Source organism: Gambusia affinis, linkage group LG02, assembly GCF_019740435.1.
Source record: "Gambusia affinis linkage group LG02, SWU_Gaff_1.0, whole genome shotgun sequence".
NCBI classification, from domain to species: Eukaryota; Metazoa; Chordata; class Actinopteri; order Cyprinodontiformes; family Poeciliidae; genus Gambusia; species Gambusia affinis.
This window is the reverse complement of record NC_057869.1, coordinates 23564724-23582878: the sequence shown is the minus strand read 5'-3', so window position 1 is coordinate 23582878 and position 18155 is coordinate 23564724. Positions and strand designations below refer to the sequence as shown.

General features: G+C 40.9%; 1 protein-coding gene across 4 annotated transcripts; it reads left to right on the top strand.

Annotated features, from left to right (window-relative positions):
* Nucleotides 1-102: 102 nt before the first annotated feature.
* On the top strand, nucleotides 103-17907 carry secisbp2l (SECIS binding protein 2-like). Of its 4 annotated transcripts, none has more exons than XM_044134792.1 (18): nucleotides 103-353; nucleotides 4463-4674; nucleotides 5301-5628; nucleotides 5735-5873; nucleotides 7637-7860; nucleotides 8504-8528; nucleotides 8638-8759; nucleotides 8920-9030; nucleotides 9141-9251; nucleotides 9467-9634; nucleotides 9729-9870; nucleotides 10013-10188; nucleotides 10314-10446; nucleotides 11252-11414; nucleotides 13059-13279; nucleotides 13638-13792; nucleotides 13925-14144; nucleotides 15361-17907. In XM_044134792.1, exons 1-18 carry the CDS (start codon nucleotides 333-335, stop codon nucleotides 16020-16022), a joined length of 3333 nt encoding a protein of 1110 aa, XP_043990727.1. In that variant the 5' UTR covers nucleotides 103-332; the 3' UTR covers nucleotides 16023-17907. The 4 variants fall into 4 exon arrangements, with proteins under 4 accessions (XP_043990727.1, XP_043990732.1, XP_043990740.1 ...); XM_044134797.1 differs by having other exon boundaries at nucleotides 5732-5873; nucleotides 8641-8759; XM_044134805.1 differs by having other exon boundaries at nucleotides 104-353; nucleotides 4505-4674; nucleotides 5732-5873.
* The last annotated feature ends 248 nt before the right edge of the window (nucleotides 17908-18155 follow it).

Genomic DNA, 18155 nt, shown 5'->3' with positions numbered 1-18155 from the left:
TGTATATTAGTAGGTTAAAAAAATCCTGCTTGTTAAATACAGCTTGAATTGAAGCTTAAACTCCGGCTCTCTGTTTGACTCGCCGGCTGGGAAATGATGCTGAGCCCCTCCCATTTCCTCATCGACAGCAGTTTTCCCTTTGTAGCCAGACAGCGCTTCAAGCTCGCAGCTGACGCAGCAGCAACAGTTAACGGTGGAGCTCGTGTGAACAGCGAGTCGCTCTTAGGCTTTAGTGGTTGATATTATTTACAATGAAGAAACTACAATGGGCTCCGTCCTGACAGTATCCACATAGTGATCAATGACGATCTGTGGCGGAGTCGGTGACTGACATGGACGCTGGTGACATTAAGGTACGGTTTATTTTGCTCTGTTTTTGATGGGTTCAGCTAACGCTTTAGCCTGTGGAAAGAAACGGGGCAGCGTTAGTTTGGGTTGTCGAGGCCGAAATTTTGACTTTTTTGCAGTTGCCCAAAAAACAACCACTGTTGTTGTTAATAACAACTGCGTCGTCACTTTTTGTTGCGTTCAAATGCCCTCTTGAATCTTATTCGATACTAGCCGAGAGATAGGTTTTTGGTGTTTTTGAGACAGGCGACAGCTAAATAAGCTAACCTAAAAACAGCATTAATGCGTCTTACGAACCCACTACGCCGTATTATTATTTAGCCACTGACTGTGGCTAAATAACCAGTGATAACTACCAGTGATAATTATAACCGCATTCCTTTGCGTTTTATTCCGCCGTGGTTGCAGGCTAGCATTGTTGGCTAGCAGAAGCTAACTTAATATCTCTCAGCTGTCATAAGACGCGGCTGCCTCTTGGTGTAACCTCGTTACACACACACACACATATATATAATTTTTATTATTATTATTATTATTATTATTATTATTATTATTTGTTTCACTGGATGTAGACAGATCAGATCTGGAAGGTTTCAATCAGAAAGGAGTGTATGCATGAGTGTTGTTGTCATGAGAGGCGGAGACGTTTCAGTGCGTGGACCATCAGGAGAGGAATGTCTGGTTCTGCTGCATGTCTGTCATTCCTTTGTAGCTCTCAGCTATGCAGAAAGTTCACTTTGGTTGCGATCGGATTTTTCCTCCTGTTTTAAAAGGCAAAGCTTAAATTTAACCTGCCACTAAAAGCATTACACGGTAGTGCTGCATGACTCACAGCTGGTCAAACGAGTCGTGCTAAATGAACTTTCACGTCTTATATAAATGGCTATCTTGAATGAATTAAGCAGTAAACACATTAGTACCTCCGACGTTGTCTGCAGACATTAGGATTAAGGATTCTTAGATTTCTTAAAACAACACGAATAACAGTAATGACATGTAGAGTTTTAATCTTCAAACCCTGATAACTTGTGGTACAATGATCTCAGAAAGAAGCCTGGATAACAAGAAGTAAACAGGACTCATAGATGCTGTGGCACTAGGGGATTTAAGCACTTAAGGAAGTAATCTACTTTATTTTATATTTAATCCTGCCCTAAAAACCTAACTGCTGTAACAATGCCATGGTAGATGTCAGCTCTTTTTGTAAAAAAAAAAAAAAAGGCTACAAAGTTGTAGTACACTGTGTTGCAACCACATAGCTCAATTTCAGTATAGAATCAGATACTCTCCCATGGTTTCTGAATGTTTGAACAAACAGTGAGCTCAGAGAAGCCCGGCCGTTTTAGCTTGGTTCTGTCATCCCAAACGGATGCACATCTGGGTCTGACCTCATTGTCCTTTTTGACAATCGCAGCTTTTCTCATCGACCCTCCCTCTAGCTAACACATACGCACTGATCCACCCATGGTTGGAACGGAAAGATGAATCCTCTGGTTTTTCTCCACATATCTCTCAATTGGTCATGCTTGTCTACCCTACCCCCTGTGTTGTTGTTTTTTTTTGTTCTTTAAATTTTTTCAGAATTAACATGAGAAGTCCATGTTACGTCCTTTTGGATAATTAGCTAATCCCATGATGCAGTGCCTGTCTTATCCTCTCACACTTAATCCTATAACGGCACACTATCAGCAACAGTATAAGATCGCACAAGTCCAGAGCTACTACACTGTTAAACTCTGTGGCCACATCACTTTAGATTTGATGACCATTACCGCTAGGTTGGGTTTGAGACGCTCAAAAAAAGAAACCTCCATTTTTAAACCTAATTTGGGCCTCTTGAGTGATCTGGTAGACTTCTATCTACACTGGACGGGTTGAGGCCTCAGAGTCACCTAAGGGAAAGTGAAGAAACCACCCACAAACACCAGCAGTGGGAGACAATAGTTGTCTGTGCAACATCCAGTGGCTGCACTGACACTCCATTCATCCACCACAACCACGGCTTCAGAGAGAGGGGACATCTTTGTACGCTGAACCCTGTCACCTCTTCTTTCTTTGCAAAATGGCAAATTACAGTTTGACAACAAGTGCTGCCACGATGTAGAGCAAAGGGTGTGAGGAGATAACAAATGATGCTTCCAGATGTCAAAACCCTTGCTTTGGTTGATTTCGGATCAAGTGAATACTTTGTAATGCCTTTTAATTAAAGGCTTGACATTAACTAAAGTGCTCAGAGAAAAAATGTTCCAAGGATAAAAGGAAAAAATAATAAAAATTAATTAAAAAGATAAAGGAAAAAAATAGCAGCTCATTTTTCTGCTAAGGTTGCTAAAATCTGGATTGATGGTCTTTTCGCCTCGCTGGCGAAGGTAATGATTAGTTGGTGTAATTAGATGTTGTTGTTTTGTTTTTTTTGTTCTTCAATTTATTTTGCAAGAGTTTAAAAATAATTGCAGAAATAAAGGAAACCAACTTCTCTTAACGAGGTAATTCAGTTTTAGGAGCATGTTGAATGCATGTGTACAATTAATGTGGCGATGCATCAATCAGAAATCTGTGGCCCATTTTCCCAGCGTTTGTTCTTATAAAGCTTCGACCTGCCAATGTTGTCATTAGCTGATCCAGTTTTCTAAGTAACAACTATAATTAAGACGAGCATTCAAAGTATTTATCATTTTTCTTGCTGTGGCCGGTCATTAACTTTTTACAGCAACGTTAACGTCACGTTGGAGTTAGCACGTCAGTCTAAAACAGGGTCTTACGCTTCTGAGAAGAAAGAAAATGATTATAGAGTTGGCATTTATCACTCGCAATGTCATATTTTAGAGTATTTCATTCACCCTTAATAAAATAATAACCTTTTTTTTGTGTGAAAAAAAGTAGATGTGATTAATCTAGGTTGGCTAAGAGTTTTCTAAGAATATGTTTGCTCTCACTAAAGCCAGAATTTCCTTCTGTCAGTTTTGTTTTTAGGCATTTGTTTTAGTTTTTTAGTTTTGGTTTGAACTTTTGTCAGTGATGCGTCATGGGGAAAAAAAACAAAAAACAAGTATTATGTCATAATGAAAAAAAGAAATTGTGACCTTTGTATCATGTGACTTTTTTATGCTTAATGACAAGTAGGGTTGTAAAGCGACAGCATCACTAAGAGTAAATATACCTCCAGATGTGATCAGCTCGACACACTAAAGTCATAAACCTAAAGGTGCGTGGACTGATTATCTCTGACGTGCAGCATTATGTAAGCTGACTTTGGAAAAAACAATTTTCTTGTCTCTAAAAAAATTTAAATGACAGACTTAAAACACATATTAATTACAGAGTAAAGTGTTTATTTCTTCATTTTATTTCATTTAAATGACTTAAAATTCATTTAATTTCTCTTCAGGTGTTTTAAAGACTTTCTTTACTCTTCATAATATTTTCAGTTTGTTTTTAAGGTTTTTTTTTTTATAAACTGAATTGATAATTTCCTCACCACTGATCAGGGTTGACAGATATAAAATAATAAATTAATATTATGATTATTTGATCCACTATCAAATAAGATGAAATCATTTTTAACACATTTTTATTTCTTTTGCCACCAAGGTTAGTAATATCTGGATTGGTGTTTTTTTTAGTTTAGACTGGCTGGCAGACATAATGATTATTTGTATCTTTGTTAAAAAGTACAAAATATGTATGTTACTAAACTATAATAATAATAATTAAAAAAAAAGGACTGAGAACTTTGAAATTCTGCCAGAAAGCTTGGGAATCTAATTCTTGACCCAGTTTTGAGAGAATTACTCCTAAATGAGGCTCCAAGTGTAAATATTTGCGGTCTGCCTTCGCGACTTTTGCCCAGCACTGTAAATTAGGTGTTCACTTTTTTGCTGTCGAGGTTTATTACTGTAGCCCATGACTGGCGAATGTGACGGGAGGACATGACCTCTCTGCCACGAAAAAGAGCCCTCCTCTTCAAGCCGTCCGTCGATATCCCGACAGCAATTTGACGGGCGGATCTCTGCTGTTTGCCGCTGTTTGTTTCTCAGATGCATCTTGGCAGCTGGTGATTGCTCGACGTCGCTCGTCGTGGGGCAGTAATGGTTGCTCGTTTGCATCTGTGCAGGATGTGAAGCTTTCACCTGAAGTGGAACCATTTATCCCACAGAGGAAAGGTTTTGAAGGATCACTGGTCAGCATGAGTCTCTCCGGCGAGGCGGGTGGCGGCGGAGGAGGGGGCGCCGGCATAGGAGGAGGCAGCGGAGGGGTGGAGGCCGCACCCATACCCAGCTACCTCATCACCTGCTACCCTTTCGTCCAGGAAAACCAACCCAACAGGTACCGTGCTGCTTTCACTATGGGGGGTGAAAAAGCACCAGAACATATATTTCATTTTTATTATTTAATGTCCAAACTCTATAAGCCCTAAGATGGCTGACCTAAGACGATTGGATTCAATGTTTTCTCACAATTTGGTTTGCTGCTATAAAAGCAGAACATTGTGTCCCCCATGTTATGTTTCACAACAGAATTCTTGTCATATTTTTTAAACATCTTACTTATTCAGAACCGCCAGATTCCTCTGTTCTCCAAAATGCCTTAATTAGAACTGGACTCCTCACCAGTTTTGGTGTTTATTTTGAGCCAAAATAAACTGTAATGTTTCCACCGACGCTTCCTTTGTCCACACTGATCGTCTGTATCCTGCACGCATCCGTTTCTTTGTTTCCTTTCCCACTATTTGAATGCAAGGAAATGCCCACTATAGTAGACTGAGGCTGTGGAAATGTCAAGCTGATCTTTATCAGCATCTGCCTGTACTGTGTGCATGAAAACATGAAAACATCATGCATGTTAACCGCTCTGGCTAAAGGAACACTTGTTCAGCCTGGACTTGAGTTCATTCAGTTTTGCGTCTTTGGTGAAATCACAAAACGGGACATTCGCTATCTGCTTCTTCACAGGCAGCATCCTATGTACAATGGAGGGGAGCTTCGCTGGCCGCAGCCTAACCCCAGCCCTGGAGGTCCATACCTGGCCTACCCCATCTTGTCTTCCCCACAGCCTCCCGTCTCCAACGACTACGCTTACTACCAGATCATGCCTGCACCGTGCCCTCCTGTGATGGGCTTCTACCAGCCCTTCCCTGGGACGTACGCCGGTCCAGTACAAGCCGGGGTGGTCAGTCCTGTGTCAGCGGATGTCGGTGAAAGGCCTCTGCCGCTGGGGGCTACGTATGGGATGGCCGGCCAGAGAGGGAGGGGCATTCCCCGATCGAATGTTCTTACTAAGGTGTGGAGCTTCAACAAGGTTTTTTTCACTCATTCTGTTGCTGCATTGAGGCCATTTTGTTGTAGCTTTAACGGATGGTTAAAGCATTTTTCACTTCCTCCAGCAGCCACATTTAGGTGTTTGCCAGGCTCCAAGAGGTCGCCGGCCCCCAACTAGAAACGTTGCCGTGCAAAAGGAGGTGTGCACATTAACCCCCGACGGTCGGACCAAGACTGTTATGTTGGTGGATGCAGCTCAACAGACCGGTAAGAACAATACGACAATAATTACGCTTATTTTAGAATTCAACTGTTTTTATGTTTTGGAGGCTTTGCTGTAAATGTTAGTTTGAATATCACTAATGCAGCAGAGATGTTGGTTGGACACACCGAGTCCAGCGCCGCGATCTCACGCCACCTCAACTTCTCTGTATTTATTTCAAACATGTAAAATATCAGAGAGAAATAAAATGAGGAGAAAACGCAAATAATCAAATGTACAAAGTATTCATATCTGGTTCAAAAGGGAGTAGGGAGTTGCTAAATCCTACCCCGAATTATGTCGTCCAGTACATACAAAGTCCAGAATGCAGACTGTTGCTGTGCACTGCCTGTCAGCTGGCAGAAGGAGGGAATACACATTTCCCTTGGTGAGAAAAATGACAAATTCAGCTGTTTGGAAACACAGGCAGTCACTGGGTGGCAACTAAAGGAGCACTGCCCAAAACCGTTTATTAAAGTTAATGTAAAGCTAAAGTTGTCCAGCTTAACTTATTTGTAAGCTGGCTACATGAGCAGAAAGCCGTACTTTATAACCAGCTTATAAAAGCTTGATTTACCCGTGTTGATGGTTATCATGCTGTTCATGAGAATCTCATGCGAGCCCAGGATTAGTCTTCCGTCCTCTTGCTGATCGAAGCGTGCAATGACCACATTCCAGGGTTATTAAAAGATTGCTGCTTTTTACATCACGACAAAGCGCCTTTCCCGTCAGCTGCCAAGGACACAATAACAGTAAGAGCGGTTTCTGGTACTGCTCTTACGGTTATTGTTGATGTTGACGATGCTTCGGCTTAACCTCGAGAAGAACTGGAATGCTGAGATTCCAGTGTGAGATGGGAACATGCGTGCAGCGCATGATGTCACCAATCAAGTCTCTGCTGGGAGAGTGACCTGATGTGAATAGCTTGTCTTAGCCGGGGTTTTCTGAATGCGGCGTTTGTACTAGAAATCGTTGAAAACGCTTGAAATTCAATTGGGTGTTTTCAAGGTTTGGAAAGTGCTTGATTTCTGTGTAACGTCCTTGAAAGGGCTTGATAAGTGCAATCTAACATTTGATTAAAAGCCTAAATTTAGAAAACTTTATTTACAGTGGAAATTTTCAGACGCCCAATAAAAGGACGCGACCATTTTTTTTCTCTCTTGCTTAGAGAATTACCAAAATTATTCCTATTTGCTAAATGCCAGAAAACGTAGAGTATTTTCAAATATTTTTTTTGTTACTTCTTTCTTAAAATTTAATTTTAACAGGAGGGTTAAATTTTGACATGATTTGTTTGGATTATTTCAGTGTAATAAGTAATTATTATTTCTAATAGCTCCATGACTTGTTGATCTGTATAATTGAAATAAAGGTTGGCTTATATTATATTACATTAAGTAATATTACTGATTTTTATTTATTTATTTATTTATTTATTTATTTGCTAAATTTGTGTTTTGTTCCTGGACCAGTCAGGTGTACAGGGTGTGTGAGTGACTTCTATTTACTATGTCCATACATTATAGAATATTATCACAAGACTTTATTAATAAAAGTAATAAATTATATCTTATATTAGTGAATTGAACCTCTCTGTTGTGGTGTAAAAGTTAGAAAGCTACCTTGAAAATGCTTGAATTTTACTCCGCAGGAAAAAGTGCAGAAACCCTGTAAATGTTAGTCATTCTTAGTGTTTGTTTAGTTGGGTCTATCTCTTAATGAAAAATACATGCTTATCTTTTTTTTTTTTTTTTTTTGCCCTCCTCAGACTTCCCAGGTGAAGTGACGGGGCGTTGTGCCTCTGAGCAGGTCAGTCCACAGATGTGGAAAAACCGAACAAAGCGAAGACGGGCTTCGCACCCGGCTGAAGGCTACAACGAGCCGGGTGCCAGCGAGGCAGATATCGACAGCGACAGCGGCTACTGTAGTCCCAAACACAACCAGGCCACTGGAGTGACGCAGCGAACTCCAGAGAACAGCGCTACGCCGATGGTATTTTGAGTTTTCTGTTCTTAGCCGAAGATTAAAAAAAATCTACATGTTTACACAGAAATGATTAGGTTTTTATATATATATATTTTTTTTTACCTCCATCCTTAACCCGGACCAGTGCATCCTGGTGTGTTGCTGTGTTTGTGTAACTGCGATCATACCAGTTTAAATTTACCTATAACTCAAAATTGTCTGTTAGCTTTAACATTAATAAAGTTCAACACAGTGTGCTTAAAGCGTCCTGTGGCAAAGGAGGGAGTAAAGTCTTCAAAATATTGAAATCTTCAAACTGCTTATGTTCTGAGGCACACATGTGAGAACATCTACAACAACTCTCCTGGATTATTGAAATATTAAATTAAGCAAATAAGAGAGGTAGTTCTAGGTGAGTGTGTGTGATGAGGACGCGTTGCGTCGTCATCGCCAAAGGAAGACAACATGAACGTCCGCGTTGGCAGATCTTGCTTTAAAAATGTTTAACAAAACGTTCTAGAAAATAGCTATTGATAACCGTGAGATCAGGTAGCTTAATATTTTTATTCCCACAGATCATCTTATAAACATTTGTTTAATTGTACCCGAAATTATTTTAACCTTTTAAATGCTCCTCATATCAAATTCTTTTATGTCTTTGTTTTCCTAGGGAGTGGAAACTGGTGTGGTGACAGGTAAGTTTAGTCCCTCAGATTTTTATTTTTTTTTATAATGTAGGAATAATACCTCACTGCTAATTGGTATTTTTTTCCATATACTTTAACATTTTCTTTTATTTGCCAGCAGGTACCTGGGTAAATGTAGCATCTCAGGCCACGCCGAAGTACTGGAGGGACCGAAATGGCCAGTTCCACAGTTCCAATCTTCTTCAGAGGAAGATTCCTGAACAGAGAAACCTGCCACAAGTAAAGTTTTTACACGGCATCTAAATTAAACAACGAAGGTTATGACTGTAGTTACATATCGGCTTAACTTCCTTTCCTATCATGCCCTTCTTACAAGAGTAGACGCACAAGTAGTGATGGGTAAACCTTTTATTTACTTGAATTACTGTTTTCCCACCAGGATTTCCATAATGGTTACTCTGGACATTTAACATCCAACCAATCAGAGCAAATAGTCCAGTCAGCAGTGGTCAGTGGTGGGGATCTCACTCCAGAGCCGCTTTACTTTGAGGTTAGATGAAGCATTGGTTTGTTTCTGTGTGGATTTTAGCAAGACAAAGGCATTTCAGCCTTCGTGTTTCAAAAATAACTACACTAATACGACCTCCGCGTGTTTTCTAGGATGAGGATGAGTTTCCAAATCTTGCAGCTGGAGGATCTGTCCAACGCAGCGCCAAACCTGAGTCTGCTCTGGCTCAGACGCACACACAACCTAAACTGCCTAAAAATCTGGTGAGAGAAATGTCTTTCTACATATCTGTAGGTTTCCAGTCAAATATCTCATCGACCAAAACTGCCTCTGATGAGTCTTTTTATCATGTTGGAGGAAGCCTTCTGCTTTTGAGTCGTCCTCGGAGTTAGATCTCTGGACTTGGTGTGCCCAACGTCTCTGCTCAGTGGCAAAAAAAAGTGTTTCTGACTAAGATCATCATGGTTACGCGTTGCAGCTGGATGACCTGCCAGAAAACTCTCCAATCAACATTGTGCAGACACCCATTCCCATCACTACCTCCGTTCCCAAGAGGGCGAAGAGTCAGAGGAAGAAGGCTCTGGCAGCTGCCCTGGCCACCGCCCAGGAGTATTCTGAAATCAGCATGGAGCAGAAGAAATTACAGGTATGGACAAAACATTATGGCCCCCAGTGCCGCACGTGCAATAATATTTTTGTTCCTCTGCGGCCTCTAATTGGTTTAGCATGTGCTCTTGCAGGAAGCGTTCACCAAAGCAGCGGGGAAGAAGAGTAAAACCTCGGTTGAGCTCGACTTGGGGGACATGTTGGCTGCTTTGGAAAAACAACAGCAGGCTATGAAGGCCAGACAACTCACAAACACAAAGCCACTATCCTTTACAGGTATTTGTTGTATTTGCAGAGGAAATACTTCAATAAAAACATGACAGAAAGTCAACGGCTTACTCTTGGATTTTTTTTCCCCACACGATGTTCTTATTTTCGAATAACTGGTGGAGTGTTTCCTGTCTCTTCCTCTTCCCAGTTGGAACGACCACTCCATTCCACAGCTCGGGCTCCACCAGTGTGCCGTCCATGTTGAGGGGTCACCAGCAAGCCCTCACGGCCCCACACAACGCTCTGGATTCCACCGCACCGCGAGTAAAGAGGGGGAAGGAGAGAGAAATTCCCAAAGTGAAACGCCCTACTGCCCTTAAAAAAGTTAGCAAATTAAACTTAATAATCTGCAGCTGCTTAAAGAAGTCAAAACTTGTTTTTCTTTGTTTTTGTTTCTTGTGGAATCATGCGTTGACCGTCTTCTCCTTTCCCTCCTCTGCGTTTTCTAGATTATCTTAAAAGAGCGTGAGGGGAAGAAAGGGAAGTCATGTGCAGAGCAAGACCCTGCAGGCCCTGACGAGCACGGAGACGAGTGCCTCCAGTTTACCGATGATTTGTCGCGTGAGCCGGCGTCCCAGGAAGGTGAGCTCATCAATACACAGATTATTCTCCTTCTGTGGGAACCTGCTCTTCGACTAAACGCTGCGGACTTTACTGCGTTGATACTGGATCGTAGAAAGAATAATAATTTGGAGAAATCCCAAAAAATCTGATTCGTATATTGTGAATTAGGGCTGCAAAGATTTATTGTGATTATCGATTATTGAAATATCAACTAATTTAGTAGTCGATTAATCACTAGAGGATACAGACTGGGAAAAAAAACCCAACATAGTCAGAGTAGCAATGAAGCTAAGACTGTACAAAAAATATACAATTTTGCATTTAAGATTAAAAAAAAACCTTTGTCTGTAAATAGGTTTTTGCCAAAACTAATGAAGGGGCAGTTTTAGCTGCACCTGGTTCAAATTTACTAAAGGAATGATGTGTTATTAAATATTTTTTCTTACTTATTAAGAATTTACTTCATTTGCATATTTTAACGTATTTCTAAGATTGTCTGAAAAGGCTCAAGTGGTTAGATTAGAAAAGAAAAGAATGTGCCTTTCTTTAAATCTGGTTAATCATCAGAATAATTGGTAGTTTAATAGATTACTAAAATAATCGTTATTTGCAAGTGGTTCTTTAAAATATCTTGCATGTTACACATTTTAAGTAATTATGCAACTATTACCATAAACCCGTCTAATTCTCTGAGAATGGTTTGAAAAGTTCGATGGAGGTTTCAAGAATGTTTAAGTCTTTTCTAGGGCTGCTGGCAGGAGTTTTTTTTTAAGTCTAAATGTTTTTAATGAAACGTTTTCTGCCGGTGGTGTGTGTGTGACAGAAAACGGCTTGAGCGTCCCCAGCGACGGCTCCCTGTCCCCGGCCAGCCAGAACTCCCCGTACAGCATCACTCCGGTGTCGCAGGGTTCTCCTGCCAGCTCCGGAATCGGCAGCCCGATGGCGTCGAACGCCATCACCAAGATCCACAGCCGGCGTTTCAGAGAGTGAGTGCCCGCTCCGACCCCAACATGTTATTAGCAGTCTTTGGTATTTGGATGTCTGGAAATATTCAGTACGCGGCAGGCAGAATTTGTTGATTCAGCAAATCCGTGTCCCACTCCAAAAACACCTTGGCTGTGAGAAGCAATGGGTGGCTTTAATGGGTGGGAAAGGACAATGAAGAATTGTAGAGTGTGGCACAAATGTCTAGCACTTAGTAAAACTGGATGCCTGACGTCTCAAACACAGCTTTGTTCCTCCATGCTCTCACTTAAAGGCCCTTTGTCCCAACCCACCGCTTTCTAGCTGTCTGTTTCTTTTTCTTTTAAAGTCTCCAAAAGGCCTCTGTGGCCAAAGCTCCTCCTCTGAGATCCAGCTGCCAGGACGCTGTATCCTCACATCACACCATGTTGACCTTTTGATTAATATTTCTGAATTTTTTTATTTATTTATTTTTTATCTATGGTGCTTTACCATAAGGCTGAAGGAGTTTCCTCTTTCTGAAAATGGCAATTCATTCATTCTGAAAATGAATTGCAGCAAAGATACGCAGTTGTGTGAGCTTTCTTTACCAGCTGCAAAAGTCGACCACAGTTTGGCTTGATAGCCTAAAGTGAAAACACAAGGATGTTTCTTAAACTATTTTAGCAGCTAATTTGCTTGAGTCTAAAACTATTGTTTCTCAGCACTTTATTAGTCACTATGACAGCTACTTTTTTCACAAATAACTTCTGTTAATTGTAAAAAAAAAACAAAAAAAAAAAAACCTCTTGCTAATTAACAAACAAAACTTTAACAAAATTAACTTTTGTTAATTATTAAAAATAAATTAACAAAAGTTGATGTTAAATCAATATGAAGTGTTAGCATATATTAGCCATTTAAAGTGTACATAAATATGTACTATAAAGCTCCTATTTCTTTATTTAATTTTGATACCTTTACTGAATATTGACGAAAATGGCATTAAACTTCTTTTCGGTCATGAATGCATCTCCAAAGAAAAACTCTGTTACACCGTTTTGTTTAAAATGTCTCGGTGGAAACTAGCGTTTTCATGCGACTTCCAGATCACTGGTATTTAGAAACTCCGTTTACAAGTGCGTCTCATTTAAAACGCATTCATATAGATGTTGACATTATTGTCACAGTAAAGTCTGATTGAAGCAGCATGAAATAAGGCGGACTTGGTTGGCTGAGTCGACTCATTAGCAAACGCAGGTGCAGAGTCAGATTAGCAGGCCACAAAATGTTTCCATAAACAGATATTCATTGAAAAGGAAACCAGACAGAACATTTGTCTAACTTTAGAGTGAAACCTTTCATGACTCTGCTCATTTGACGCAGGAGCTTTTATCCGCCACGTTAGATTTGACACTTGATCAGATGGCGCTAAACCTCGCTCACTTATGCAATGTGATCTTGTGCACCGCTGGGGTCTGCAGCCAGGCACCAGTTTGGAGGAAAATATTTGTTTTGTTAAAAAGTTCAAATATCGACTCTTGAATTATATGTTGGCCTAAAATACTGAGACAATTTTAGGCGGCTTCGTCCTTTACTGTGCTATTTGAGGCATCAGTAGTTGCCACTAACGTAACGGCGACCTATAACCTTTCACCCTCATCTCCCCCGGACCCCCCTCATTGTAGGTACTGTAACCAAGTCCTGAGTAAGGAGATCGATGAGAGCGTGACTCTGCTGCTGCAGGAGCTGGTTCGCTTCCAGGAGCGGGTCTACCAGAAAGACCCCACCAAAGCCAAATCTAAACGTCGGCTGGTGATGGGCCTCCGAGAGGTCACCAAGCACATGAAGCTGCACAAGATCAAGTGCGTCATCATTTCTCCCAACTGCGAGAAGATCCAAGCTAAAGGTGAGAGTCGGGATGTGTGGGACGCTCAAGCAAAAGGGATAAATTCAGTCGATAATTTGAGGGTCATTTTCATCCATTAACGTTTTTAACAGAAGAAAATCCTTTTAATGAGACTGCATGCTAGCTAAGCTGCAATGATGTGGATGTTTATAGAGAGAAATTCCACCTTAGTCCAAAAATCAAGACTGGAAAAGTCATGAAATAATTTTAATACCAGGTGCGTGAATAATTGGTCGCATGCAAAGGGATTCCAGACCCAGCAGCGTAATAGGTACCGAATGCTCCTAAGCCAAATTACTGTGTTGTTGCACCCTGTTATTGAGGTGATTTGAGGTTCCAACTGTTTTATGTGTTACAGGTGGTTTGGATGAAGCGTTGTATAATGTGATTGCCATGGCGAGAGAGCAAGAGATCCCGTTTGTGTTTGCCTTGGGCAGGAAAGCTCTTGGACGCTGTGTCAACAAGTTGGTGCCTGTTAGCGTTGTGGGAATTTTTAACTACTCTGGGGCCGAGGTAGAGCAATCGCTATCGCTCCAAAATCCTTCATTCTTCAAAGTTTTTCTTGCAATATTTTTCAGGGACCCTGGAAGCAGGATTATTTGTGATGATTCTCTTTTTTGCCGTACTTGTTCTTCTTTCTCTCAGGGTCTCTTCAATCGTCTGGTGTCACTGACAGAAGAGGCGAGGAAGGCCTACAAGGACATGGTGTCTGCCCTGGAGCAGGAGCAGGCCGAGGAGGCTCTGAAAAACGACAAGAAGGTCCCACATCACATGGGCCACTCACGCAACCACTCAGCTGCCTCCGCCATCTCTTTCTGCTCCATTTTCTCTGAGCCCATCTCAGAGGTCAATGAGAAGGAGTATGGTGAGCTCATGTTTCATGTCTGGCTGTCGGGTTTTGTTTGGATTTTATGCTAACTTTTTCTCTTGTCTAGAGAGAAAAGAATGAGAGCGGACTTCTCTTTAGCTAGAGGTCTGTTCACGATTTAGAGTTTGGCAGAAAATCTGAGTCTCTGTCAGAGCAGGGTTGCCGTGGGGTCTTAAAACGTCTTTAAGAAAACAGGTTAAAATGTGAAAGATCTGAATTTAAGAACTTTAAAGGTCTTAAAAACAACTAGATTTTCGTCCGAAGTCTCAAATTTAATTTAGTCAAGTTTTATTTTTGGTCATTCCCGTGAAGAATTGATGATAATAAAATGTTTTTTTTTTAAATTAAAATTTTCATATGGATCTGGTAATGTGTCATGTTGGTCTTACATTTCATTCATAGAAGTCTTAAAAAAAATCTTTAAAAGGATTTAAATGTAACTTTCTAAAACAGGCAAAGCAGCCTGTCAGACTAATAATGATAAAATGATGAAAATTCTTCTGACTTTCCAAATCCACACAGAAGAGCCAAAACTGATCCAATAGAGGAGAGAAACGTGTTCCTTCACAAGGTGACAGAACGAATATATTTCTGTTTGGTCAGGACAGACTAAATAAAAATGGAGAAAAACATTCTCAAATCATCTTGGTTTGAATTGGTTGGTGTGCTTTTCAACGCTATTGCCACCTGCTGTTACAGTGAGGTTATTGCAGCGTTTATAATTGGAGTCCCATCTCTTATTCCCAGAAATGGGGAAACATCCTAAAAACCTGAGTGTAACATTGACATTCAGCACATTTGCAGTTTTTCTAATAGGTTTGTGCCGTTCGATGTCTTATTCTAAATATTTTGTGACAGCCATGGACAATTTTTCTGTGTTTTTACTGAAGCATGGAATAATATTCCACAATGTATGAAGTCCATCTAGACACCTTCTTTTGTAATCACCGTTAGGTGCCCATTGTGTAAATGCTGCTTTGCTTCTATTTTGTAACCTGTCGTGTGTGTGTGTGTGTGTGTGTGTGTCTGTAGTGTATAATAGAGTGATGTTGGGTATCTGGAGAGCAGGAGAACAGAAACTTGCTGTAAAACCGCAATTACGCTGAGCACGGCCTGATTTATTTTGGTTTTTATCTTTTCCTGTTTAAAAACTACGGTACATAAATAATTTTTAAAATGTAACAAAAACAATGTTTCATTTTTTCCCCTTCAGAGACGAACTGGAGGAGCATGATGGAATCATCAGATGCGCCGGAGCCTGTGGAGACGGAGCCGTGTCGCCCCGCGGCTTCCGCAGCCTCCCAGAGCAATAACAGTGAGACATCAGCAGCCACCAGCACCATCACCACTAACATCACCACCACCACCACCAGCAGCAGCAGCAGCGTCCCTCCAGGCTCCACTGCCCCCCAGCCCAGGACAGGCCCCCCGACGCAGGGTCCCGCCGAGAGAGACGAGGTCCGGGCCGACGACCGGCTGGAGCTGGCCTCTCAGAGCACGGAGACGGGATCGTTGGACGGGAGCTGCAGGGGGCCGCTGACCTCCTCGATCACCTCCACCACTTCCACCCTGGTCCCTGGGATGTTGGAGGAGGCTGAGGAGGAGGACGAGGAGGAGGAAGACTACACTCCGGAACCTATTTCTGTCGAAGTGCCCACCCTGAGCAGTCGCATCGATTCGTGGGTGTCGAAGACCCTGGAAAACCTGCAGCTTGGGAAAAGCCAAGAAAGTACAGAGGAGGAGGACGAGGACGAGGAGGAGGACGAAGAGGAGAGGGCGCAGAGCGGCGACGAGGACGACCTGGACTCTGCGGACGTCACGGAGCCGAAGGTGGAGGAAAAAGAACAGGTGGAAGCTAAGAAAGCCTCAGTCTGATGCCACTCCAGTGTTTCCTCTCCACATCCCGTCTGTCCTCTCTCTCACTCTTCATCCCTCCGTCTCCCCCGCGTGTGACCCCTGACACCAGGCATTATCTCAGGAATCAACCCGTTGACCAACATTCACACACGTCGCAGAAGCTCCGACCAGCTCACAGACCAAACTACCCCTCACACTACAACAAGGATGCCCTCCCTTCTTCAACCCAGAACCTGCAACACTTGAATCCAGAGGGGAGGGAAACTTGATGTTTGGGTTTTTTCCCCTTCACCTCTGAAGCTGAACTCTTTATGGAGACTTTTTCTGGGAGCAAGTGTTGAGAGCGGAGTTGGGGAATATTTCTTCATCCAGAGCTCCGACGAGGTTTACAGCTCTACATATATTTCGTCTGCGAGTGTGTGCTTTACAGACTCATGCGTTCGATTCACTTTGCTGTTTTATTGGCTTTATCTGTATATTAAATACGATTCTTTTTTTTTTTTTCTTTTTCTCTCCTGTTCATTCTTTCTTTTTTTTTTGCTTACCAAGGGATAGAGAGATTTGCATTTGCTACCTAGTCGATTTTGTCATCTGCTTCTAAAATGTCGGGGGGGCTTTTGTGTTGGAACCAAAATGGCTCCTGCTTCCCATCCATCAGTCTCCTCAGAGTGTTTTTAACGTCTAAACAATGAGTGTCTCATTCTGTAACTAGATTATTTGAATAACTTTACTTCTAAGAAGCAAAATAGGATTTGTGAATATAATCTTGTCTTGGTGGTTCTACTAAAGCATTTAATGATTTGTCATATTGATCTTGCCTTGTGTGAAAGTATTAGAGGTTTTCCAATGAATTGGAAATGTAAAATCCCTGACCTGTGCTTCATAAAGGAAAAAAAAAAGAGAAAAGTGATCCTTATTTGTTTTCTTAAGTGTTTATTTTCCCCCAACGGGAAAGAGGTTGTCGTCCACACAACTCTTCTATTATAAACACTTGAGATTTATTTTTCCATTAAAAAAAAAAAAGCATTTTACAAGTGTTTGGGTAAATAAATGCCCACTTTACCGTTTAGAAAATTTCGGAAATTACCAGTTTACTGTTAACCAAAACGCATTGATAATTCCCCTGATATCCATTTTTGTTTCACTGAAATGAATCACAATGGAGCTCTTCCGGATTTAAAAATCAGTTTTTCTTATTTTCTTTTATTTTTTTATTCACCCAACTTCAAGCACCAGTAAAGATGAGAAGTTTCCAGTATAACACAAATTTATGGACCCATTTCTATAAATACAGGCATAAAAAGAAAACCCAAAATTCAGATTTGTATTAAAAAAAACCCCGCAATCATCCTTTTTCTAAAGCCATTTAATACTTTGAACATGTGAACACTTGGAATCCATTTTGATAATGGGATTTGATCAATAATCAGACTATTAAGAGACGTAAATGCAATGTGTGAGGCCCTGTGCTGGGGGGTTGTCTGTATACTTCATGCTTTGAAATAATGAAAGTATTTCTGGTTTAATTAAAGGTACGCTGAGTGTGTGTGTGGGTGGGTGTGTGTGTGTGTTTGTAATGACTTCCATCAAAGTGTTTTGATGTGGTAATTGAAAGCTAATGTGTGTGTGTTTTTCTTTCTTCTTTTGCACTATGTAAATACAGTACCGGTTAAAGTCTTGTAACTAATGTGAAAAAAAGAAAACAAACAAACAAACAAAAAAACGGTTCAATGAAGTAATTCTATTTTGAGTGTGTTGTCTTTCTATGGATATTTAAAATTGTCTCCCTCTGACTGTACTTCACTTGTGACACTGTTGGAGGCTGTTTCTCATAATCATGTTAACACTCTTAACCTATATGGACTGATGATTAACATCATTAAAATATTGTTTAGATAAATTATTTGGACTGATGCCTCATTTTTTTTTTTTTTTTTTGCCCGCAGCTTCAACACAAATACTCCGGAGCTTTAGTTAGGTTTTTCTCCAGCGCTTCGACTCATGACGTCTTCACCTGGTTCCAAAGATGCTTGGTGGGATTAAAGTTTACTCTTTACTGAAAACTCAGATTTTTATTCATTTATTTTTTGTTAAATTTGCAAGTCAATTGATTTGCACACATACAATACCTTCCAAAAGTAATACTACCAC

Coding starts and splice junctions, on each gene's coding strand:
- secisbp2l (XM_044134785.1), top strand. CDS start 333: ATGGACGCTGGTGACATTAAG. Junction 5,629..5,731: donor GATCGAATGTTCTTACTAAG/GTGTGGAGCTTC, acceptor CACTTCCTCCAG/CAGCCACATTTAGGTGTTTG. Junction 9,252..9,466: donor CTAAACTGCCTAAAAATCTG/GTGAGAGAAATG, acceptor TACGCGTTGCAG/CTGGATGACCTGCCAGAAAA.